The 26,837-nt window shown below is 33.3% G+C and overlaps 3 protein-coding genes across 5 annotated transcripts; 2 read left to right on the forward strand and 1 right to left on the reverse strand.

Annotated features, from left to right (window-relative positions):
• Positions 1 to 9,860: 9,860 nt before the first annotated feature.
• LOC112011141 (uncharacterized) lies at positions 9,861 to 20,822 on the forward strand. 2 transcript variants are annotated; one of them, XM_024043528.2, is made up of 22 exons: positions 9,861 to 10,210; positions 10,312 to 10,440; positions 10,938 to 11,105; positions 11,193 to 11,276; positions 11,555 to 11,605; positions 12,346 to 12,402; positions 12,494 to 12,576; positions 12,703 to 12,826; positions 12,913 to 12,972; positions 13,465 to 13,707; positions 13,999 to 14,079; positions 14,214 to 14,361; positions 14,861 to 14,988; positions 15,294 to 15,341; positions 15,470 to 15,600; positions 15,826 to 15,908; positions 16,631 to 16,734; positions 17,262 to 17,332; positions 18,015 to 18,319; positions 18,433 to 18,620; positions 19,066 to 19,313; positions 20,030 to 20,822. In XM_024043528.2, the coding sequence occupies exons 1-20, from the start codon at positions 9,959 to 9,961 to the stop codon at positions 18,585 to 18,587; spliced, it is 2,505 nt and encodes an 834-aa protein (XP_023899296.1). In that variant the 5' UTR covers positions 9,861 to 9,958; the 3' UTR covers positions 18,588 to 18,620; positions 19,066 to 19,313; positions 20,030 to 20,822. The 2 variants fall into 2 exon arrangements, with proteins under 2 accessions (XP_023899296.1, XP_023899297.1); XM_024043529.2 differs by having other exon boundaries at positions 20,289 to 20,822.
• Positions 20,823 to 22,108: 1,286 nt separating this feature from the next.
• Positions 22,109 to 23,783, reverse strand: LOC112006760 (uncharacterized). 2 transcript variants are annotated; one of them, XM_024039074.2, is made up of 3 exons: positions 23,406 to 23,783; positions 22,956 to 23,200; positions 22,109 to 22,806 (listed from the first exon to the last, which is right to left on the reverse strand). In XM_024039074.2, the coding sequence occupies exons 1-3, from the start codon at positions 23,505 to 23,507 to the stop codon at positions 22,479 to 22,481; spliced, it is 675 nt and encodes a 224-aa protein (XP_023894842.1). In that variant the 5' UTR covers positions 23,508 to 23,783; the 3' UTR covers positions 22,109 to 22,478. The 2 variants fall into 2 exon arrangements, with proteins under 2 accessions (XP_023894842.1, XP_023894841.1); XM_024039073.2 differs by having other exon boundaries at positions 23,414 to 23,782.
• Positions 23,784 to 24,499: 716 nt separating this feature from the next.
• On the forward strand, positions 24,500 to 25,012 carry LOC112011136 (pollen-specific leucine-rich repeat extensin-like protein 3). The gene has a single exon (XM_024043525.1). The coding sequence runs from the start codon at positions 24,500 to 24,502 to the stop codon at positions 25,010 to 25,012; it is 513 nt and encodes a 170-aa protein (XP_023899293.1).
• Positions 25,013 to 26,837: the final 1,825 nt, after the last annotated feature.

Raw genomic sequence — 26,837 nt, forward strand, 5'->3', positions numbered from 1 at the left:
TTTTAAAAAAAAAAAAAAACTTTAAACACTTTGAAACGTTTCTTGAAACGCTAAACCAAGCTAAAAGCCCTCTCACAATTTGACTGAACCAAACCTCCATGGGTAAACCTTCAATACTTTGGTCTTCTCACTTGTCTCGTCGTCCCCATTTTCACTCACTTTATTCTCACCCTTTCTCTCTCTTCGCTCAAACTCAGGAAGGACTCGACTAGACCATCGTTGTTGCTACTACTCTATCACTCTGTTTCCTTTCTCATTCAAGTCCAATATGGAAATTGAATTCTACAGTAAACCCAACGGTAATTTTCAAGGAAGTTACCTAACTATTAGAGGAATATAAAAGGTTAGAAGCAAGACAACAACACTCATGGTCCCGTAACCTTCTATTTGTTTTTATTCTCTGTTTTGTTATTATCCTAGACAGTGGCAGAATCAAGATTTGACTCCAGGGAGGTAAAAATTTATATACACTATGCATGTATATTGAAACACACACATTTTACATATTTGTTGGGTAGTTGTAAAGGATTTTTTTTTCTTTGCATAAATAAGCCATCTTCCATTTGTTTGTTTGTTATATATATATATATATATATATATATAGTAAAAATTCCATTTATAAATGAAAATATTTTTAGTAACTAAGTATGAACACCAAATACAACTAACGTAATTTTGTGTTATTATATAATTACCTCAAAATTTTGGTTTATTATACAAAATTTTATGAAGTATGATAATTATTACATAAAAGAATTTTTTTTAGTAAGGATCCACATGGTGAAGTGGAGAATTGACACCAAGTCCCAGCCAAAGCTAGTTGGCTATTATATGCATGCTAGGCCAGTCCTAAGCCAAAGCTACTTGGCAATTATTTGCTCTCTAAGACTTAAGAGATGCACATTTTTCTACCAAAAACGAGAAAGAGATGCAACTTTGAGATGGATATATTGTCAAACCAAATACAAACCTTCTTCTTACTAAAATTTAAAAGCCACCCAACTATTTTTTTGTCATGCCAGGGGGGTAACTGCGGGGGGGGGGGGGTTGGGAAGGACCGAGGCGGGAAGATCCTAGACATGCCAAACCTGAGCTGGTTTTGTGTCTCCAAGACTTCTGTATACTCATGATTCAATTTTAATAAAATTTCTATCATTTACTCAAAAATCATTGTATCTTTTCAATCCAAGCTTGCCAAATTGAAAACAACTAATAAAATCCCATATTCAATTTAGAATATCATATTTAAAAAATTCATATTGTTGCACACAATTATGATACAAACCCAAATCCCAAAACCAACAAGGAATTGTCAAGCAACCGAATACAACTAGAGCGCAATTGTATACCACATGCCAATTTTAAAACCCATAACAAAAACAAACCCAGTCACACAATCAACAACAAAACAAAAACCTATCTTGGTTGACTGAGTTAACGCAATTTTGATACAAGCCTAAAAACTAATGTGAGCAAAAAATAAGAGTAAACAACTATTGTTCCAGCTAAGTCCTTTTTAGGTTTGAGAGGTGAGAGAATTTGGCCGGATTAACCGATCTAGGTTTGAGCAGAAAGAGAGGGAGTGACAAAGGGATGACAAGTTCAAGGCCATCACCAGGAAGGTGGTGGCGAATGGTTAAAGCATTGAATGTTCGACCATGGAGGTATGATTCGATTAGGTTGAGAGATGATAAGCTTCACCTGGGTTTTAGGGTTGTTTAAGCTAATTTAGTTTTTTTTTTTTTTGGGCGTAAATGCACTGTTAGTCCCTACATTTTGGACATTTTTCTATTTTGGTCTCTACATTTTCATTTCACCACTTTTAGTCCCTAAACCAATTAACGCATGACATTTAAGTCCTTGCTGCTAGCCAACAAATGGAAAAAGCATACATGACTGACGAAGAAATAAAATAAGGTTATTTTTTTACACGTGGCATACCCCACTTCGACACGTGGCTTTCCCGCCCCAAAGCCAATCACGTGTATGTTACATGAGGCACTCACCAACCAATCTAGTGTGTAGACACTGAAAATCCCCAAAATCAGACTTGAATCCCTAGAATTACCCTCTTTGTCTCTCTCAAACCATCAGCCTCTCTCTCAAATCACCATCATCAACCATCTTTGTCACTTGAAGCCACCATCATCATCAACCATCTCTCAAGATCTTCAACCACTTCAAAGTCCTTGATCAAATGGAGCCAAGCTCTTCAACCAGTTCAAGCTTGAGAGGGAGAGCTCCATTGAGGTGCTACTGTGCTGAAAAACCAATGTTAGTCGTTTCGTGGATAGCAGACAACCCTGGCAGAAGGTTTTATGGTTGTCCAAACTACTGGGTATTTCAATTTAAGTATTTTGTTTTACTGGGGTTTAGTTTTTTTGTTTAAATTCTTCTTTGGTGGTGGAAGTTTATTTTTCAATTTTCTTGTGTTTCATTATTAAGTGCTTGGTTTGCATTTTAGGTTGGGCGAAAGTGTAAACTCTTCCAATGGCGTGATGATGAGATATGTAAATGTGGTAAGGTGCTTATCCCAAAGCAAAGGCAACGAATTATCACACTAGAGGCCAAGGTTTCAAGCTAGAACAGGAGAGAGAAGTTTTACAATGTGGCTTTGGCATTCTTATTGGTGATATGTGGGATTTGTCTCTGTAATTGTATGTTTGGTTAGACAGGTAGTGGAAGTTTGGTTAGGCAACAAGTGGGAAGTGTGGAAGTGTTTATATTTGGTTAGGTGGGTGCTAGAAGTGTATGTTTAGTTAGCATGTTACATAGATGGGGGAGTTTCAATATCCTGTAATTGCTAATGTATAGGGCTAGCAGTGTGTAAACTTTTTGTTTAGGTAGTTAGCATGGAAACACCTGCTGGTTTTTTTTTTTGGTACCATTTTTGGAATGAAATGAATACCCCTGTTCCTTGATGACTGGACTAGTAGTGTGTTGGTGATGTGTTATGCAATGGTAAATTATTGTGAACTTGCCTAATAAATCTGTGAATCTGTGCCTAAATATTGTGAATTTGTGCCTAAATACTGTGAATCTATGCATATTTACTGGAAAGCATAGTTAAGTCAGGCATGCCTAGTTAAGTCAGGCATACCTTTACTATTTCCTAGCCCAAGATGTATTTGGCTTCAAGGCTCTCATTATAGGTGAAATTTGCAAATAATGCACCAATTGATTGTTAAATCTTAAAGTAAATAACAATTCGAGCTATTTTCTTAATCCTACTCTTGAAATGAGAAATAAATACTATCCTAGCAAACTTGTCAATGTCTATTTTTGGGCAAAGGGAAAGAAACAAGATTTGAAGGAGGAGTACAACAAACCTGTCAGTATATGTTTTAAACATGAAATATAGAAACTCTATATATCAATGGTCCAATAATATCAACACATATATACAACAAACCTGTCAATATCACTAGTGTCAAGATATATAACAAAGCTCAATAAAATATCTAACACAACATCTTCATTTATAGCTTCTCATTGCTGTGAAAACCAAAATAGGACACAAGATTCAATATTAACCAAAACAACACAAAAGCAATAGAAATACATCTTCAACTTATCATTAACTGCTACTCATTGCTATGAGTATTAAAGCAGGACAAATGATTCATGTTTAAACAAAACAACACTTTCTACCATCACTATAATTACACAAAACAACAGGGTATTGTTCCATAGTTAACCCTATCACACAAACACCATAGTTAACCATAGTTAACCAAAAACACCAATATTACACAAACACCATAATTACATAGTTAAGCCAACAACAGGGCATTGTTCCACAGTTAACCCTATCACCATAAATACACAAAACAAGTGACATTCATTAAGCAAAGGAAAAATGAACTTGTGCTCTCTTCATTTCCTTGGACCATGCACAAATGATTGACTCCCACTATATCTTATTGCTTCCATGTATCTGAATGCATTTTTAGAAGCCTTTAGAGTCTTTGATGTGACCACCATTTTCTTTAGGCGTAAATGCACTTTTAGTCCCTACATTTTGACTTTTTTCCATTTTAGTCTCTACAATTTATTTTTACCACTTTTAATCCATAAACCAATTAACACGTTCCATTTTAGTCCTTGAAGCACCATTCCGTTAGTTTACTAACGAGAAAGCTGATGTGGCGCTGACATAGCCATTAAAATATTATTAAAAATAATTATTTGGCATTTTAAAATAACACGTCAACATTTAAAATTTGTTAAACAAAGCCACGTCAGAAAATTTATATAAAAAAGAAATTAAATTTTTTTTAAAAAAACCCTTAAATCTAATTTAATTAAAAAAAAAATTTATTACTTATCATTATTAATTTTCATAAGAACATTACACCTTGTTCTTCGTGTTCTTCCTGATCAAACCCAGCAATGAAGAACTTAAACCAAGCAATGAAGATCTCAAACCCAAATCATAACACAAACGGAAACAAAAAAAAAAAAAAAAAATGGAGATCAAACACAAACATAGACCCAGATCACAAATAGAGATCAACACAGATCTAGATCACAACAACACAAACGGAAAAAGAAAAAAAAAACAGAGATTAAACACAAACCCACATCACCAATAGAGATCAAACACAGACCCAGATCACAACAACACAAACGAAAAAGAAAAAAGGAAAAAAATATATATAGATTAAGCACAAACACAAACCCATATCACCAATAGAGATCAAACACAGACCCAGATCACAACAACACAAACGAAAAAAAGAAAAAAAAAAAAAAAAAAAAACAAAGATCAAATACAAACACAGACCCAGATCACAAATAGAGATCAAACACAAATGAAACCCAGATCACAACCCAAACCAAATCATCAGTAGACCCAACCACCGATCCAAAAAACAAGCCACAAAAAACAAGTTACCACCTCACCGAATCTTAAATGTCATTTCCCATTTTCAATAAATATAAATTTTCTGCTTTTCCCCCTTTCCATTAAACACAAAAAAGAGAGAAAAGCAAAAATAACTATAGGACAGGTACAACTCATATATCATAAACCCAGTCTCAACAAAAATCCCAAAAATTCTAAGCATTAAAGGACATTAATAAGTAGAAGCTAAGCATGGATGATGAGGTAAACTAGCAGTAGCTTGAGCTGTAAATATCATGGGCGGTGGCACTCTTCTTCACCGAAAAAGGCGACCTTATCACTGAGATTAGAGAAAGTTTGGGTCAGATCAGAGTTTGGTAGATTGACAGATGAACGAGTTCAATGGCGATGACCTCATCACTGAGATTTGAGAGAGTTTGGGTCAGATCGGAGTTTGGCAGATCGGCGGAGATGAGATTTTGAGAGAGTTTGGGTCTGAGAGAGATTTCGTTGAGGGTGAAGAGAGAAAGAAAGAATTAGAGATAGATAGAGTTTAGAGTTTGGGTCTGATCACTGATAAGGTTAAAAGAAAAAGAAAAAGAATTAAGGTTAATGAAAAAGAAAAGAATTAAAAGGATAATTTTTAATTTTTTTAAATAATTTTAATTAAATTAGCAAACAGGGCTGATGTGGCGCTGACATGTAAAATAATAATGATTTTTTTAATTGATCCGTCAGCCACGTCAAGTTTTTCGTTTGTTTGGTGACTGAATGGTGCTTCAAGGACTAAAATGGAACGCGTTAATTGGTTTAGGGACTAAAAGTGAAAAAAATAAAATGCAGGGACTAAAAGAAAAAAAGTCAAAGAAGGTGTCACTTAGTCTAGTTTGGAGAAATTTCTTCAAATTGAGTTGTAGCCAAACTTTATCCAACCAAACATTAATACAAACAAGTAACAATTAAGGTTATAACTTGGTCCTACTTTATTTCAATTTAGGTTAAATATCAATCATCTTAATCATGTGATGTAATATAGGACACTATTGCTAACACATCAACCAAGTAACAATTTAACAATAGAATATATTAAAGATACTACTATTTTACTACAAAAATTTACAAAGCATAATATTAAAGATAATTTTTAGGTTACATCAAGCATAGTGAAAACAAAATTATTAATTTTATATTTTATTTTATATTTTAAAAGTTGATATATTTTATTTTTATATTTTTATAAAATAAAAGTTGAGAGTTGAGTTGAGACATAAGTAAAGGAGTCAAATTTGTAGTCCCTATCATTATTCATTAATCATTACTTAACAATACACAACTATTAACACATCAAAAAAAAAGAGAAAGCAGGCATAACTTAACAAGAGGGGGGAAGGAAAAGATAAAGTAAAGACTCATATTCATTCATTCATCCAAAAGAAAAAGAAAGAAGGAAAAGCAACAAAACACCTAAAACAAGATAGCTAGAATAACAAACAAGAACCCAATCAAGAAGTCACTTCTATAAACTCTTTCTTCTCTGTGTGGCCGTATATGATCACTTCCTATTACACCGGAGCAGAATGCTGAATTATGTACAAGAAACACCATCATCAGGAGTAGATGCTTTAGGCCTAAGCAATATGATCGTATCATCAGCTCAAAACACCACCACACACCGCAAGAACTGCGACCAACTAGCGGAGCACGTGAGGCTGATAGGGAACCTGTTGGAGAAGCTGAAATCAACGGACCTGATGAACTTGCCGGCGACGAAGGAACCGTTGGATGGTTTGGAAGAGGCACTGAGGAAAGCACTTGAGTTGGTGGAAAGTTGCAGAGAGAAGAGCTACCTTTACATGCTTGCCATGGGTTGGAACGTAGTGTATCAGTTCCGCCAAGTCCAAGCTGATATTGATCGCTATCTTCGTCTCGTGCCGTTGATTTCTTTGGTCCAAGAGTTTCGCATGCAGGTAATAATCAACGAAATTATTATGTGCTTTTTTTTTTTGGGGGGGTGTTTCTTACGTTAAAACATATTTTTCATCTATAAACGTTAGTCAAAATTTGATTTTTCATTATTCAAATTTTAAAAGTTATAAATTCTCAAATATTAAGAATAGTAATTTGACATTTTATTTACATGACATTAAAAAATTGGAATTTTGCATTAAAAAAAAAAAGATTTCGAATTTTAATGTGGTACGATAAAAAAGTTTATGTGACTTGAAGACATTAGATAAATGGAAAAACGTTTTTTTTTTTTGTAAAAATAAAATTTTAATTTTAAATTAAGGATTAAAAACGAACTAAATTTTGTAGAAAAAAAATAATTTATCATTTAATTTATTTAAAGAAGAAAAGGGTCTTACACTCCTAATTAATTCCATGAATATTCTAATAAGAAGGTATGAAACGAGGAATATTTGTCAACTTATGGAAATTTGTCAATTTATGAAACGAGGAATATTTGTCAATTTATTCGGTGATTGGCTCTTTTTCTTTTTCTTTCTTTTGGTTATGCTTCTCGTTTCGAAAGTAGCGGACATTCATTTCTCAAACTTTCACTTTTTCTTTTGGAAAGGCAAACCTAGAAGTCTCTGAGAGTAGAGAGTTTTGGTCTTTTACATGTTAAGATAATATGGGAACAAATGAACTAAAGCTTAGATTTTCATTACTACTTGGAATTTAAGCTCCAGTAGATGTATTTCATATAAAGAAGAAATTGGAGGACTCTTATAACAACTAGTAAGGAAAAGGGACTTAAGGAAACTAATTCACTTCACTAGTCTCCTATAGATGTTGCATTAATCTATATAATATCTAAAAGCTACAGTGTAACATTTATTATTGCTATGTTCTTATTTAGCCATATCAACGTAGTATTTCAGTCAATTCGAGACTATTTCAGTCCATTCGGTCTGGTTGGGTTCACTAGTCAACTTCGGTCCATTTCGTGTATTTCGGTCTGTTTCAGTCTATTTGGTCTATTTCGGTCTATTCAATCTACTTCGGTTATTTCGGTCCATTTGTGTTTACTTCAGTAAATTTCGGTCCATTTCCACTTTGGTCCATTTCGGTCCACTACTGTCCAATATTTGGTCTATTTAGATCCACTTCAGTCCATTTCAATCTATTCGGTCCACTTCAATGATATTTTGAGAAGAGAAGTTTGTGTAAAAAGAGCAATTGCTTGACATTTTTTTAAAAAGAAGAAACTTCATTGACAATTATGCTACATTCTCAGCGTAATGTTGATAGGATCTTAATAACATTAAATTTTTTTTATGTTATTAAATTCTTGTATTTTTTTTTTTCAAATATAAGTTATGGATACTTATATCTGCTTCCTGTTTATGCCATTTAAGATGTATAAAGGATGAACCATTTGTAAATTGTAAGTAGTACTAAAAACAAATTCCAATCATACATTACATTATTTACAAAATATCTTGTCTTATATAATAATTGAAAGTAAAATATATTATGTTTCGTCAAAAAAACATATATAATTTAACACTTCTAATTCAAATAAAAAATATAAATAGCTTAATTTTAAATTTTAATATATTGTATCAACTATAATTTTTTTTAAAATAATCATATTATTTTAAGAAGAGTTTGAGACTGACACTTATAAGTCTCATCTATCTATTATTTTCATTATTTATTTAATAAAATAAATAAATTGTGAATTTTTTTTGCTAATCATGTGGTTTTGCGACTAGTCTTTATATATAACTAGTTTATAATTTTATGCATATGCATGAATATACTTAAAGATATACAATAAGATGCATAATATAATTTCTATATATATATATATATATTATTTTGTTAACTCTTTAAAAAATTTGTAACGATATTATTAGGTATAAAATGTAAATTGTCCATGTTTTTTTTTTTAAATTATTGTGAAGCACTTTTTTTTTTTTACGATTCATTTATTCTAGACTTTTTTTTTTTTTTTACTTAATAACTCACTTGGATAAATATTTATGATGTTGTCGCACATTTTATTTTAAAATTAAGAAATAAAACTCTTTAAGAATAAATAATTTAGGATACATGGCGCAAAATTGGAACTCTAATTTGGAATTTTAATTTGAGTTTCTTTCAGTTTCACCTATTATTATATACTAGCTTGTAACCCTATGCATATGCATGGATATACTTAAAAATATACAAAAAATAAATGAATAATATAATTCATATATATATATATATATAATTTAAATACAATAAGTTGTTAACTCTTTAAAAAAAATTAAGGATATTATTATGTATAAAATGTAAATTGTCCTTTTTTTTCTAAATTATTGTGAAGCACTTTTTTTTTTTTTTTAATGATTCATTTATTCTAGACTCTTTAGATTTTGTACTTTTTTTTTTTTTTATAAGAATGATTAGANATAGATGTACCAAAAAAAACTAGCCTCTGAGCATGCGTTCACACGCGTGCTTAGAGGCTTTTCTAATTTTTTAAGGAAAAAAGTTAATAATTTGCAACCATTAGAATTTGGGATTAATACATTTTCTAATAACAAAAATACCTAGGGGTATGATGAAAAAATTATTTCATCTAAAGTGCATAACACTTAGAGGCTAGTATAATTTGATTCATCGATAAATTTGAGCTCAATATGTGTTAAAAATTATTTTTTTTTTAAAAAAACCTTAATTTTTAATACATGACTAGACTTTTTTTTTTTTTAATAATTCAATAGCTATAATGGAGAATGTCAATCAATTGCTTGACTTTATACAAATCAATTCGTTTAGAACTGTGGTGACAATTTTAGCTAATTAATATATTTTTCCTTATTCAAAATATGAAAAATGTTAAAACAATTACCAATTTCATTACCAAACTTTTTATAAATCGATGTGATAATAAGAATAATTATCGAATTTCAAACACTATGCTAAATGAATATTAAAAAAAAAAATTCATAATATTTTTTATGAGATTAAACTATTAAACTCTAAACCACTCATTGCTCTTTCCTTCTATCCAAACACTACTGCTACTACAACTTTCCCTCTTTCTGGTTCCGAATAGTTTCAAAGTTTCAATATTAAAGCCCGCAGAACACACACACACACACACAGAGAAAAATGAATTGTTGTGCATTATTTCTCAACTCCACTCTTTTCCCAATTACCATTAATATCAAATCTGTTACATTCAAAAAACAATCATTTTTTCTCAGACAATCCTCAATTGTCTCCGCAAACCTTAGTACTGTTACCAAACACAAATCCTTATCCTCTGTTCACTCCAACAGCCTCAGAGTTCTCGAATGGGACAAGCTCTGTGACTCTGTCTCTTCCTTTGCCACCACTTCCTTTGGCCGCGAAGCCACAAAGGTCTCTCTCTTAAACTCTGCTTCAAATTCTCAATGAATGTTTCATCACATTGCTTTGTTTTTATTTTATTTTATTTTATTTTTTTCTTCTCTGTGTGTTAGGCACAGCTGTGGTCTCTGAATCAAACGTACGAAGAGAGTCTGAGGCTTTTGGAAGAGACCAATGCGGCCGTGGAAATGTACAACCATGGTGGTTGTAGATTGGACTTTACCGGCATTGATGTTGTTCTTGTTAGTGCACTGTTCTTAGTTTGTTTTGTTCTGTCTTTTATTTTAGTCAATACTATTGTTCTTCCTAAGTTCTATTTGTTTGACCAACACATGCATGATTGTTTGTTGTTTTCTAAGTTTTTGAGCTTGAACACTCTCAAATTTCATTTTGGCATTTTGTCATATATGTAGTGTTCGTTTTTGTGACCATGTAGAAGTAGGACTCATTGTAATTCGTTGTAACTTATCGTGGTAATATTTGTTCGGTAATTGGTCTCTCACATTCATTGATGGATACTCTGTACATACAATTCATATTTTCACATGCGATGTGCACATTTATAATGTGAAATGGGTGGTGTATGAACAATGTACAATAAGGATTGTGTGAGAATCAATGCCCATATTTGCTCTCTCAACAGTGGTAGATTCATAATCTTGATCTTACACAAGAATGAGAATTTTTTCTATTTATTCATGGCCTTGCTCTTAAAGTGCTTGTTATGTTGTCCTTGAAGGTGAAATCTGCTATCCAACAAGCCCGGAGAAGTTTACCGGTGGATGGAAATGCGGCAATGGCTGTTGCAGCTCTACTACAGCATTGTGAAACTTTGCAGTTAAATTTAAAAGCTGCAATCAAGGAAGATGCAGATTGGTACAGACGTTTCATGCCTCTCACAGAAGAGGTAAGTAGAGTGTTAATATTCAAACTAATTGTCTCCATGTTTATTGAATGCTTTCATGTGTTGACTTCTTCCCAACTTTGCATGCAGATAATTGGATTTCTTATAAATCGATCATTAGTTAAGTTGATACTGCAAATTATAGACGAAGATGGCTCTGTTAAAGATTCAGCGGTTTGTTCATTTTAACCACACTGAATTTCACTATTGCTGTTTTATATATATTATGACACCGGAACTTTGTTGATTTCCTCTAGTTAAGATGGTTTCTGATTTTTCAGAAAGCAGTTGTTTTATTGAAAAAAGTTTTTGAACCTTTATGCATATGCTGTTCTGCTCCACAATTATTTGTTGGCTTGTTTGTCATTTTTCATATTGAAATGTTGTACCAGGAACCTAATTATTCTACTCTTACTAATTTTGTTTTTTTCAATTTTTGTTCCTGGTTTTAGAGTCCAACCCTGAAACGATCACGCGAACAAGTGAGAATGCTTGAGAGAAAGGTAAATTTGGTCTTTTATTTATTTATATTATTTCCAAGTGGTGTTTTTGGTTAGATATGTAGAAACTTCTAGTTGTCCCCAGCTACTATTTGATGAGGGCTAGCTAGCAAAAATATTGATTAATTAAGTTAGTGTATTGCAGTCATCAGCCAGCAGATATGATTAATCATTTTGACACTGAACATAAAAGAAAGATTCACATATCCCAATGTCTCCCTTGTCATTGTGCAAAACTGTCATGAGTGCTTCAATGGAAGTTACTTGAAAGTTGAAACTTATAATTCACACATATTGCTTCTAACCCTTTGGTTGGGTTTAGGTTTGCATGGTACTGGAACTGTGCCCGGCATTTGGGCACGTAGCAGGGCTTGTCGGACCTGCTTGAGGAGCCCTTTGGGCCTTCTTTCAGGCATATAAGCTGTTAGCAGGGCCTGAGAGCCCACTGAGTTTTGGCAGCCCTTTTGGTGTAATTATTTCTGCTAAAACATATGGGATGAGCACTTTTCCACATGCTTCTAAAGTTCATATTTTAACATGGATTTATGTATTCTTTATATTTTACATCCTACTATCACAAACCTGTCCTTATATCTCGAGTTGAAGTGCCTTCTTGGTGGGTTTAAGTTGGCGTATAAGGTTACACATGTTGAATGCACTACTGGCCAGGAGCTTAAAATCATCACTACTCTATGTTCTTATTGACAATTTTATCTTAAAATCTTTTAGTCTTCTCTGTTCAGATATATCAGTTAATGGACAGCTTAATTAGGAGTGAGAAGAATGAAACACCATTTCTGGTATGAAGCATGGGATCAAAGATGTCTTTCTTTTGCATCTTCATGATTTTCTTTTTCCCCTAATAAAATAATTATCCCATTACTGGTTCAGGAAGTGAGTAACATTGATGGCAGGTGGTGTATAAAATCAGGGGCAGATCAACTGAAAGGCGTCAAGGGTCTACTGTTATACAGGTCCACAAAATTTTATTGTGTAACTTCCAAGATCATTACACATGCAAACACATTCTAGTTGAGTTTTCTTCAAGTGGTAACTCATATGTTGTATTTGTTTCCTGAGAGATAATATGCTGTTTGTAGTGGTTCAGGCAGAGGAAGCATTGTAGAGCCACTCTCTGCTGTTCCTTTAAATGATGAGTTGCAGCAAGCTAGAGCATCAATGGCAAAGGCTGAGGCAGATGTGCTTTCAATGTTAACAGAAAAGGTTGCTGTATTATGTGATGAAATTTCTTTTGATTGGACTTATATGTATTTCATTCTTATGTTTCTGTGTTGCTGTTTTCTGCACAGATGCAAATTGATCTTGATGAGATTGAAAAGTTGTTAAACAGTATAATTCAACTGGATGTGGTAGGTGTCTCACCTTTTTCTCTCTCTCTCTCTCTCAAAAGAGGTGTGGTCCCTTGCTTACTCTATACACTTGCTTCTTGAATGACAATAGGCACATAAAAGATAAATTTAGAGTAGTAGTTTAGCCAATTTAAAAAGTTTCAGCTGTGGTTTTGTTAAGTTGTGTTGTGGATCTCTTTATTGCTCATCAAGGAATTCTTATAAAATAAATAAATAAATAAATAAAACTCTGCCAAAACATTCTAGATATAATGTGTGATTGATGTAATGAAGCTTGGAAAACAAAAAGAATAATATTGGGTAGAGGCAAGAAGGCTACCTCTCTTTACCTTATAAGGATTCAGCCTCAAACATGGAGCACGCAAGCCATGTGCCATGACCCTTTAAGATTATATATTTAAGCATGCCCCAGAGTCCTTGCAGATGTTTCATCATCTGATTGTTCTAGTTGGTGATTCATTAGTTGCTTATTTTGTGGTTCTTAATATGTAGGTCAATGCTCGAGCAACCTTTGGTCTTTCGTTTGGAGGCACATATCCTGATTTATTTCTATCAGAAGGCAGTGGCTCTTCTACTTCTGTTGTGTATCCATCAGGAAACAAAAATTCAAATGCATCATACCCCATTAAGAGGGAATGGACATTGTATCTGCCAAAAGCTTATCATCCTTTATTGCTTCAGCAGCATAGGAAAAATTTGCAGAAGGCCAGGAAAGATGTCAGTAATGCTACTTCTGTAAGTTATGCTGGACCCAAAAGCTGCTGACCTCTTCTTCTTTTTTTTTCTTTTTTGGGGGGGGGGGGGGGGGGGGGGGGGGTGTGGTGTTTCCTGAGTTAAGACCACATAAATTACATTAAAATACTGCAAGTTGAGGTAGAATTTGCTTTTCCCAGAATGCTGTGGCAATTGACTTCTTTGAAAAAAAAAGTTATTCAGCTGGCTCTCGCTAGTCATTCTACCCTTAGTTTATCATTTATGCTAAGTTTCTATGTTGCATGTGGTATTAAACAGCGTTTTTTCCCTCAGGATATTAGGAGAAAACAGCAAGGTGAGATTATGGCACGAAAAGGAGAAAAAGATATAGATCTTCCATCATTAAAAATGCAGGTAATGATTTCAAAAAAAAAAAGAGTTGGAATGGAATTTCATATTTCCAGTTGCCTATAAATTTTCATTTTTTTTAATGTACATCTCAAATTATAATAATTTTTTTTCAAGACAAATGCATTTCTGGTTTTCAGGTTACTGCACTAGAAAAAGCTCATCCAGTTCCAGTTGATTTTTTTGTAAATCATAAAACTCGAGTTTTGGTTATAACTGGCCCCAATACTGGGGGTAAAACCATTTGTTTAAAGACTGTCGGATTGGCAGCTATGATGGCTAAATCAGGTTCATGTAACTCCTCTTTTGTTTTTATGTAGTTCTATTTTTACATGGCTGTGGAATCTAAATACAAATCTTACCATTCACAATCATGTAGAGACTTCTTATTCTATGTTAACTACATTTTTGCTTGAGACTCTTGATATTTAGGCAGTTATGGTAAGTTTGATATATTAATTGGAAATATAAACAGCTTGCCAGGCAGCACGGTGCAGAATATTTATGGATTAAAAAAATTAAATCCACAAACCAAGATGCAACTTCCAACAACATATACCAAGTTTGCCCCAGACTTGCTGACTAGTTTTTCTCCAAATGTTGATGATAGAAACTTTGTGAAATCATAAATCCAGCCATGTGGCTCACAAATAATCCAAATAAGTTTAGTTAGTGAGAACAGCTGAAGATTTGCACTAAATGTTCTACTAATTTTTCCTTTTAATTTTATCATTTGGGGTTCTTTATTGTACCACCCACCATTGTAATAATTTCTTAAGTGTTGCAGGTCTATATGTTTTAGCTTCTGAATCGGTAAAAATCCCTTGGTTTGATGCTGTTTTTGCTGACATTGGGGATGAACAGTCCTTGTCCCAGTCTTTATCTACCTTCTCTGGCCATTTGAAACAAATAAATGTAAGGATAATATATTTCCCAGAACATTTCTCACCTCATTAAATTAATAGTCTGTGTTGATTAAAATTACTGGCTAGAGCACTATAAACTGCTTACAAGTTCCTTGAAATTAGATATATATGCCTTTTTTCTCAATGAAATCCTTCAGCAAATTAGAGTGGCTTTTTAAACCAAGAGACTGATTTTTACTAGGTTTCAGTTAAATCATTCCTTGTGCAATCATAAATTTTTATTTTTTGATATATTACAGTATTTCCTTTTTCATATGAGAAATTTACATTCAAGTTCTTTATAACATCGTGCAGGACATTCGATTACATGCAACAAGTCAGTCATTGGTGCTACTAGATGAAGTATGTTTTAAATTGGCTTGGTTAAAGTTTGGAAACATAATTACTAATTTTACAGAAAAGTAAGAAAGAGAATAAAAACTTATTTTACAACAACTCTATATGGATTTTATTCTTTTTATATTTGTTAGGTTGGTGCGGGAACAAATCCCCTTGAAGGAGCAGCACTAGGGATGTCATTGTTGGAATCTTTTGCTGAAACTGGTGTTTTGTTGACAATAGCTACTACACATCATGGCGAACTCAAAACCCTGAAATACAGGTATTTGTGTACATGTAAAGATGAAACTGAAATGTAAACAATGTTATGTTTTAGTCACTTAACATGTCTAGTTTGAACAAGAAATCTAGTCTTATTGAAGATAATTGAACAAAGTTATGCCTCAGCATCGTGCTTTTAATTGGGATGAGCCCCAAAGATTATTTGCACCCTGCAGTGAATTCTTGGGATCATGTTCATGAGGGTTTTTTTTTTTTTTCCCCACAGTAATGACACCTTTGAAAATGCATGCATGGAGTTTGATGAAGTGAATCTGAAACCAACTTTCAAGATTCTCTGGGGAGTACCAGGTTTTCAATATCAGTTTTGGACCTCTTTCATTCATGCTGCTACCTTTTCTTTTTCTTTGACTATTTTTATCTTGTTGCCATGTAAAAAATGTAAAATAAAATGGCATAGAGATCTATTACACATGGAATAGAGGTCGATATTGCAAATTGTATTTGATTTGTATCGGCAAGTTGAGTATAAATCATGTTAATGTCATCTCTAGTTTGTGGAAGTGGTAAATGCCCACATTTGGTTTTTTAAAATGGAGTTGCATTGATGGTGACTACTACTAGTACTGGAAGCATGATAGCGTAGAGCAGTGTGATGAATCGGTAAATACTATTTGACTTCCTCAGGAAGTATGTTATTATTTAGTGTTTGACCTATTGCTAATTTTGGCAATAACTTGTTAAAGTACTCCTGATAGTGTCAACTCTAGTTATATAAATAGAGCTTGCAGTTATCTTATAGGTTTACTACTAGAAGTGTATTGTAAATTTTTGTGCTGCATGCACTTCAGACCACATTTTTTCATTGGCCAAGCAGTGGCTCTTTGGTGCTTTTTTTTTTTTTTTTTTTTTGGTGATAACATTACTGGCTATAACTCAAGGAATGAAATTTTACTGTAGGGCGTTCAAATGCAATAGTTGGCCAAGCAGTGGCTCTTTGGTGCTTTTTTTTTTTTTTTTTTTTTGGTGATAACATTACTGGCTATAACTCAAGGAATGAAATTTTACTGTAGGGCGTTCAAATGCAATCAACATAGCTGAAAAGTTAGGAGTGGCCAGTATAATTGTGGATAATGCTCGTGAGCTATATGGTTCAGCTAGTGCAGAGATAGATGAGGTAATGCGCATTAGCTCATACGTGTTTTTTTCGAATTTAGATGTGAATACTATGTGTTGATAGAGGTTTTATGATTTCTACTTTGAACTGGAGAATATAAAATTATATTTCTTTTATTCATTAAATATACACAAAATCTTCTTGAAAGGACTTGAGGTGCCCATCTCAGCTAAAATAATCACAGCTGTTCTTTTTCTATTGCTACCAGAAAATCAAGCTCTAAAATGACCTGATTGCTGTTCCAATTAAAATTTCTAGTCATATTTAAGTCAAAAGTCCATGTCAAAAGTGGAATTTTGTTACTTTGGGTTACATGATGTAGTGAATTTACTATATAAAAATAATGTAAATTTGTAATTAAGTAGCATAGATTTTAGATGTTGGAAATTTGCAGCCCCTTGCTGTCATTTTAAGCTTGCGTGTACTGAGAAGTACAGATACTAGATAATGATAGCTCATTGTGTTTCAGTCCTTTTACCAAGACGTCATCTATTTCCATAGAATTTATTTGTTATATTTTGATACAGGTCATAACTGAAATGGAAAGGTTAAAGCAAGACTTCAAGGAGTATTTGGAGGAAGCACAACATCATATGATGTGAGAATCTTTCACTCAAAAAAAAAAAGAACTTCTAATTTAGACTGTAGTGTCACAGTTTGTACATAGAAGTTTGGTATTCACCATGCTGTTTAAATCCCACAGCTTAAAATTCTAATACTATCATTTGCTATTATTAAATATTATGTAATGAATGAAGGACACCAACAATTGGTTTAACCTCCACTCCAACCCTCTTCCCTTTTTTTTTCTCTGGTAAAACCAATTCTGTTCTATGTAATAAAGAAATTTGACTTTTGATGCCATATGTAAACCGGGCGCTGCACATATCAAATATTTGAGGCATGTAGATCTCCAACAGATGTCACGAGACAACTATTGATGGGAAAAAAATGTTTTGGCACTGCGTACTCAGATAAATTGCATCACGATAAAAGCCCTCATTCTAAAATATGAACAGACATTTGTAGAGGCCTCCTTGCTGTAGTTCAGTATCATGAACTTTTTTGGATTAGTGATAAAAAGAATCCAAGAACAGGCCAGGGAGGAAAAAAATCCATATGGCCTTCATTTATCCCAATAAATATAATTTCAGTTATGTAAAACTTACTTGATAATTGATGCTCATCATTAATATGGCTAGCCTTGCTTTGTGAGTGACTGAAAAATCTGTACTCTGATGCATGCTCTATCTGATATCTCTTTGTATTTGTGACTATAGGCTCTCAAAAGACCTTTATGAAAATTTATTGGTTGCTAGAAGGAAAATAATGGAACATGGCACTAGACAAAGATTGAGGAAGATGCGTGAAATATCTGAGGCTGCAGCAATGGCACGTTCTATTCTTCACAACAAAGTGCGACAACTTCGTGCATCTGCAATTCAATCTTCACAGCCAACTCCAGCTCATAAAAGCCAGCATGCATTGGCTATCAACAGACAGCAGACTATGGCAGAATACACTGAACCTCCTATGGCATATAAGAGTGCATCCTTTATTGAAGATATCAAGCAAACACCATCAGGTATTCATTAAGAATTGATCAGATCTTCTTCTGCCAAATCCACCCTGCTTGTAGTTGAACAACGTTTGTGAGACTTAATCTTGTATCTTTGCTTTCTCCTAAATATGTTGCAGAGAAGTCTCAGCTTCCCAAGGTTGGTGATATGGTGTATGTTTCTTCTCTTGGGAGGAAGGGGACAGTTTTAAGATTGGAGCCATCTAAAGATGAAATAGTAGTTCAAACCGGTAACATGAAGTTGAAGTTAAAGTTGATTGATATTGAGAAGTGACTATCGAGGATTTATACATGTCCTTGAGAACAAGTAAGCATTTTCTGTTCCTGTTCAAATTAGCAATCTGACACTGCCTGGTATAATGCTGGTCCTCACTTCACTCTAAATTAGTCAATAATTAATAGGTAGGTAGTTGATAGGATACAGTGGCAACGAAAGGGTGAAAGACAATCTGTATGATTAATTGATTATAAATTTATAATACAATTTGAACTAACAAAAGTAATTTGCTTTGTCATACTTCAAAATATAGGAACTCATGATATACAGAAATTCTCCAAAGACGTAATAGACCTATAAGTTTGATTCTCCAAAACCCCATTCTGTACTGGGCTTTTGCTCCTATATTTTCTGATCTCAGCACTTGGGTAGTACTCAAGCATTGAAATATTCTCTTTCTCGCACCCATAATGTATGATTCTCTTATCTCCTTCGCATTATGTAGGAATTTTCTGACATATGTCACATCTTTCAGGAAGGTGGGATCATATTGAACACTGTCATCATCAGGTGCCCTCAAGAAGATGGACCATTGGAAACCAGAAGCATTCTGAAATTCAAATCTGAAGATTCAAGAAAACAAAGAGCTTTGACAATTCAATGAGTCAAGTCATAGAGTTTTAAGATATTATCAGTTATACAAACCCACATCCTAGTGGAGACTCAATGATGGTTTACTGTTCAATTCCAGCATCTTGAGTATACCAAGGAAAATGGTGCAAGGTATACTTTTGTTTAACTTCATTCATGGTTTAGTTGAATGATAGACCATCTAACAAGGCCCACAGGAATAAAGAAATTCTACTCCTATTACTATATGTAATAGCAGAAGCCTAATCCTCCATTCCCTCCCATAAATACACGTGGCACATGAAATTCCAGTACCAAAGACAGTGTAAAACACACTTCTAAGACATTGTTTATGCTTAAAAAAAAACCGTTTAATGCTAAGACACCATTTGACTTAATATGTTTAAAAAATAACCATTTAATTAAATACAAAAACTTGAAAGGATTGAGAGAGGTACAGAGAGATTTAGAGTTCGCAAGGAACAGGGGGAGAAAGAGAGACATTTATATTGAGATTTATTTGATATTAGGTATCATTCTTTTGTGGACTAATTGTTTTTGAGATGTTTTGATTAGGTATTTCAAGTTCAAGTTTAGGACTATGAATGATAGGAATATTAGGCGCTAGAAGGAGTGTTGGCAAGTTTTTTTTGGAGTTTTATGCTAAACTCATTGATTTAATTATGTTCAGGTTTTATTTCAACAATTTTGGTAGTAATTGTTGCCCGTTTTGCCAATCATCATTTAAAGGCATTCCTTAAACTTTTTTTTTGGGTTAAACACATAATTTATACAGTTCTTTTGTTGCTACTTGCTGGTCTTTTTGGTTTTCCAATTCTTTGGTGAATGTGAGAGCATGTTTATTTCAGGTGGGGATTTCATCTGGTGCTGCAGCAGCAGCAGCTGCAATAAAAGTGGGAAAGAGGCCTGAAAATGATGGAAAACTCGTTGCTTTAAGTCTTATTGCCTTCTTCAAATCTATATAGAATCTCTGTTGCATGTTTTTGTATTATGATAGTCAGCTTAGGTTATTTTAATTTAAGCTTCACATAAGAAATTCAGAATCGCTTTAAATATGTTTAAGGTGACTCCTTTTGTATTCATACTGATGGTAACATAGATTTTCAGAAGGTTTTTGATCTACTCTTGGAAGTTTCTGAGGTTGAAAAGATAACCCCAGATAGGATGGTGAAGATAGTTTTTGTGTTTAGCAATGTGGGTTCCAGCGAGGAGGGGATAAGATATTGCCAGAAATAGTGTTTTGGAATGCTAGAGACTCTGTTCAAGTTTGCTGGCAAGGAAGAGAGAAGGTGTAGCCGTTGTTCGTGGGCTTTTGGATGGTTCACTGACTACATTGTTGGAGGAAAATGTGGTTCCATCTCTGGAGGATTTAGTGAAGTCAGTTCCAAAGCCGGAGAAGTTGATGGAGTCCCCGTCAGCAATTTCTGGAGAAGATTACTATGATCTTATTGTATTTGATTGATGTATCTAAAACAGTGAGAAATTTTTCTTTTACAGAATAGAATTTGATCTGTATGCACTGTATAGTCTTCATTATTAGAAAACTGACATCAAGGATTCATTGATGTCAGCAGTATGTTTACTGTGATCTTTTTTGCTTTTTGTGTTTTATTTTAATGGATTGAATTTTCATTGCATTGCATTTACAGTTTTGTGGCTTGATGAAAGTATAGTTTTAATGTGTACAAGTTATTGAAAGTTAAGGAGCCATTATCTCTTTCTGCTATAAATAATACCCCACTATAAGTACTTTGGTTTTGGTACTTTCTTTGTAAGCTAATCTATAATTTATATAGGATTTTATTAATTTCCTTGTAAGTTAATCTATTATTTTCTTGCAAATTAAAATAATACAAAATTCATAATACAACAAAATATGAAAATAAATACTTGCACTTAAGGTCCGTTTGGATACAACTGAAAACACTGTAGCAAAATAATTTTTAAATGTGTAAATAATACCGTGAGACCCATTTTTAATAAAAAAGTTTCATAAAATTAAGGTTTGTGAATCCATAAATAGTGTACGGGATCTACTGGTGTGTACTATTCACACCTCAAAGTCAACAATCACGGCATGATGAAAAAAAAAAAAAAAGCAAACAAACGTAGACGCAAATGTGGGAAGCGCATTGCAAATGTGGGAAGCGCAAAATGCGCTTCCCAAATGCACACGTATTCAAAAAAAAAAGTTACACTGATATTGCCTTGGGAACTCTATACTAAAATGCATTTGTCACATATATTATAAAAATCTTATTTTGAATCTCTATATCTATGAGGATTGAAGAAATTTACTAAGGAAAATAGTTTGTTTACCAGTTTGCGCTTTAACATTAATATAGCATATCAACATATATTATCATGATAATTTATTTTTGAAACTAATTAAAACCTTATTTAAAATTTTATTTAAAAAAAAATCCCATGTATATCTTTGGAAGGTAGTTGTGTTTTTACTGACGTGAAATCATACACTTGGGAGGACCAACTCAACCCAAAAATATATATTACACATTGGGTGCAATGAAATGTACGTGGTGGAGGCTGCACTCTACACATTTTTCTTGGCTTTACTACTTAAATATTGAAGAAATAGAGACTTTTTTTCTCATCCTTTATGGCACTTTTGACTTCCCCAGATGAACCCTTTGGAAAAATGTCTGTTCAAGATTGTCCACATGCTAATCAGTGATGGTTTGAATTATCTCTAAACCCCATATAATGCAATTACACTTGTAATTTGAGCAAGACTATCAATTTATTTCTTAATTATCATTCGCTTCAGACTGAAATTGCTTAGAAATTTCCAAGTGCTTTTGAGTGGCAAGGATATCCCAGTCATGCCAGGGCATGATACCGACTTAAATGGAGAATAAATAAAAATAATGCTTCTTTCCCCCCATCATCTTGCAAAAAAGCCCCCATTGAATCAAGTAATATCCATTATTTGAAGTGAAGATTCTCATCTCAAAGAATATGAGGATTGATTTAAAAATGTTCCTTATTCCTTAGTCTCACAGAATGTATCATTCTTGACACAAGAAAAAGCCCATTGTGTGCAAAATTGAAGACTTACATAGATAGAGAAACTAAATTAACAAAACATGCCCAAGTGACATGCTTATTCAAGACGATAATAGAAGTTACAGAACTAGAAATGCAACTTAATTCAACTTGGGTTGAACTTTGAGTTGCTCTTTCTTTTCATTTTTGGGACTCACAAGCCTGGTTGTTGTTATTCCATACTAAGCTTACATCTATGCTAGATTGCCATAAATGATAAACCCAATATTTTTAAGTAGTTTCACTTCCACACTCAACTTCCTCATCCTTGTTGTGGTCTTCATCAGAAACAGCAACAACCCACCCACTCTCAAAACTAACATCCAGAAAATAAAGCATGAAAACCAGGAGCAAACAGCTCAAGAACATAGGGATGGGCCCAAAGATCCACAAAAACATAGGAAAAGAGAAGTAGAAGGCACGCAAGCCTAGAGACCAGAAATAGCCTCCCCTATTCACTGTCTTGGCAACATACTCAGTAGTGAGAAATTGATTGCGGTGATCCAGTAACATTTTCTTGAAGGGAACGTTGACAAGGAAACTTGCATGGCTGTAATACCTATCAAAAAATAGAAGAAATATACAAACAAACAAACCAATTCACATGTGAGTACAATACAAAAAGCACACATATATATGGAAAGTGTGTAGAGAAATACACAACCTACAATCTTACAAAAACTAATCTAAAAATACATATTTTTGTACCTTATAGACTGCATGTTGAAAAGGAAAGCAACCAAGAAGCAAACCAGTATAAGAAAGAACTTTATGGAGAAGACAAGCTCACTTTTGTCTCCAAACACAAGTATTGCTGATTTGTCCCAGTTGCCACTAGTCATCAGCACAGCAATGACTGAGCTAAGCATTATTGCTGTGGAAGCCAATAGGGTCGATGCCATTATATTGTTTCTCAGTGTCTGTACAGCCAAAACACCATTTTTGGACACATCCTACAAAAGCCAACAAACACAAAATATATATTCATTGCATCACCCTTGAGAGATTTGTTTAAACTAAAAATTTGCTATTTTCTAGCTACTAATTAACAATATTATATGATATATTTCGTTGTATCATAATGACATGCGTGTAAACAAATGAAAATAATGTGACAAAAGGAAGAGATAAGAATTAAAAACCATGGATGTGACGTACGTATATACCTCCATCATAGCACGGACCCAGAAGCGACGATTGACGGCATTGATGCCGATGATAGTGTTGTTGGGGTGCTTCAAAATTCGGTAGAGAAGCCATATGTGGTATGACACCATTACAACAAGGCCTGACGGAACTAATACGTAATCGAGAACACTTTTCTCCATTATGGGGTTGATTTCTTTCGTCTCTCTTTGTGTATAACCCTTTTTTTGTTTGTTTTGTTCTTGGACGGGAGAGAGAGAGAGAGAGAGAGAGAGAGTTCAACTCTAATACGGGTTTTAAGAGAAGTTAAGGTCAAGAGGCTTTTAATACACAATACAGCTGGCTTGTTTTCTGTTTTTGTGCGAATCATACTCAAGACCATGCTATCAATTTTATTTAAAGTATTTTTTATTTTATTTTATCAAACTTTAAATAATTTGTTTTTTTGTCCTTAAACATGATCCCAAAAAAATAGTTAAATAAGAAATTTAGGGTTCAGTCTCCACCTACGCCAAAAATCGATTAGTGTCTTAGTCTGATGATAAAGAGCCATCATTAAAAGTGGACGCCATAAATTGAAACTCTCTCAAAAAAAATAAATAAATAAAACATGAGTAGTTTTTTTTTTACCTTTCTCTAGTAGGTTTATAACCTTTATTTTGCTTTCCAAGCCCCCTAATATAAATCATTTTAGCTATTTAGGTTTAAATTTTCTATTTAGTGTCCGTTTGGCAAATATTATTTTTGCAAACTTATTTTACTATTCAGTTTATTTGTACTACTATTAATAGATCCTACTGCACTTTTTGGTACTATTCATAGATCTCTCACTATACTATTTTATCTAATTTTTATTTTTATCTATAGTACTTTCAGTCAAATAAGTCTCAAACCAACCCTTAGTGTAAATTAATTTAACCAAGAAAAAAAAAGAGACACAAATAATGGAGTACTTAAAATAAATAAATAAATAAAATAAAAAAATAAAAAACTTCTACGCACTTTCAAAAGTTTCACATGCCAAGAGTCATGAGGGGCTTCTTCCTATAAACTCTCACCACCCTCTCTAGTGCGCTACACAGTACACACAAATAGCTAATACAACAATGGCTTCCTTTTCCCACCTCCCAATTTCTTTCTTTGTCTACGCTTCCCTTCTCTCTTTTTCCACTCTCATGTGTTTGAGTAGTGCTTCAATTGAGCAACCATCTTCTATCAAGCCTTCAATTCAAGCATCACTTGAGTCATACCATGATCTACATGTAGTTCCTCCACCAAAAATTAGTTCTGATATCTTACCGGTTTCAGAGCCAAAACCACCTCAAATTCAAGCACCAGTTGAGCCATACCATGATCTACATGTAGTTCCTCCACCAAAAATTAGTTCTGATATTCTACCGGTTTCAGAGCCAAAACCACCTCATATTCAAGCACCAGTTGAGCCATACCATGATCTACATGTGGTTCCTCCACCAAAAATTAGTTCTGATATTCTACCGGTTTCAGAGCCAAAACCACCTCAAATTCAAGCACCAGTTGAGCCATACCATGATCTACATGTAGTTCCTCCACCAAAAATTAGCTCTGATATCTTACCGGTTTCAGAGCCAATAACATAGAAGAGGAATGGTGTGTAATATTACATCCATCAAACTCGTAACTAAATAATGTTTAGTAAGCATGAATACGGGGTATTGAGGGATGTTTGCTACTTATTTTTATCTGTACCTTATTCGCATGTTAAGTTTTGATTTCTCACAAACAAATTGTGCAAGCTTTTAAAATGGTAAACACTAGTGATAAAATGGCTGGCTGGCTGCTTGTACTAACTACTAAGTGCCGGTTTGGATAGCCCTTCAAATCACTCAATGTCGCGTTTTTTTTTAAAAAAAAAAAAAAAAAAAAAAAAAAAAACTTCTTTTAAGCAGCCGGCCTTATTGACTTTTGAAAAAAAATGCTGTGCATGTACTGTTTACATATTGTTTATGCATTGTTTACTCACGGTTTACACATTAAAAATATTAAAAATAAGCCCCACGATATTATTTATATATTTAAAAATTATTTTGCTACAGTGTTTTGAGCAACAATCAGTTTTCAACAACAATAAACTGTATCCAAACGGACCCTAAGTGCAATTCATTTTCCACTACAGTTTTAAGGCTGAAAGTAATTTCATTGAAAATCAAGATCTGACATTTTGATCTTAAGTTTTGTCAATTGAAAGATAGAAATTTTATTTCATCAAAGGTAATACTGATAAATGAGTACACAGCTATTACGCCACGTAAAACGGACATTTCACAATACCTCAAGACATAAGCATCTCAGATTCTCAGTTCAATGCGTCATATTAGAAGAACATTAGGTGGTATTATTAATTGAAAAGTAGATGTTACTAAGACCAAAATACAAAAAACTTAAATAATAATTTTGCATCTCAAAAAATAGGAAGATTGGATTTTAAATAAAATAAATAAATTAAATCTTAAATATAAAAATATCTCACTTAAAATCATTGCTTTAGCAAAATGTATCAAGCCAGACCTGAAAAAGATAAACTACCAACATATTTATAAAATAAAAATTAAACAAGTGGTTAGGAGTATATGAAAAAACCTGAATATATAGTTTTAAGAACACGTAGAGGCTTAACAGGTTACAAATAATCTACGGAGTTTTATTGGGGTTGACCATATTATATGCCTAGATGGTTTAATCAAAGACTTGAATCAGTCTTTCTCAAAAAAAAAAAAAAAAAGACTTGAATCAGTCTAGGTACTGTGTGGTACCCCGACATATATGGATTGATGCGTGTTGTGCAAGTGTGTCCAGAGTTTGACATCTAATGTTTACTCGATCAAATTGGGTTATATAAGTAAACACAATGAGTAGGAGTGTGCATATATCAATCAGGTTGGAAGGTTTTTTCAATCAGTGAATTGTGCACTTGTGCTTATATGTTTCTTGTCTTACAAAAAAACTGGATTTTCAAAAACTACTTAAGCATTATTTTAATAAAAAATTATTATAATTCACATAATATGTCTATATTATTTTTAAAATTTTCAAATTCATCAAAACTAATTCTCAAAATACCAAAATAAATCAAACTTAAAAATTAAAATAAGGATAATAAAATAATCTAATATATATGATGGGTTGAATTGAATAAGATGGATTGAAAAAACTATTAATCCAAACCCAACCCAACCCAACCCAAAACTTTAAATAAAATTACAACCCAAAATAGCCCACGAAAACCAACCCAAGGTGTCGGGTTAGGTTGAGTTGGTGGGTCGGTTTCATCGAGTTGGTAGGTTAGATGCATACCCCAAACGAGGAATTCCAATTGTAACTTGATTAGTCCTTTTGGGGGATGTAGTGCAAATGTGATAGTGCTTCATTAGGTCGTGACAAGTGATATCAAAAGCAACCTAGTAA

Source organism: Quercus suber, unplaced genomic scaffold (genome assembly GCF_002906115.3).
Source record: "Quercus suber isolate HL8 unplaced genomic scaffold, Cork oak 2.0 scaffold_329, whole genome shotgun sequence".
Classification (NCBI taxonomy): Eukaryota; Viridiplantae; Streptophyta; class Magnoliopsida; order Fagales; family Fagaceae; genus Quercus; species Quercus suber.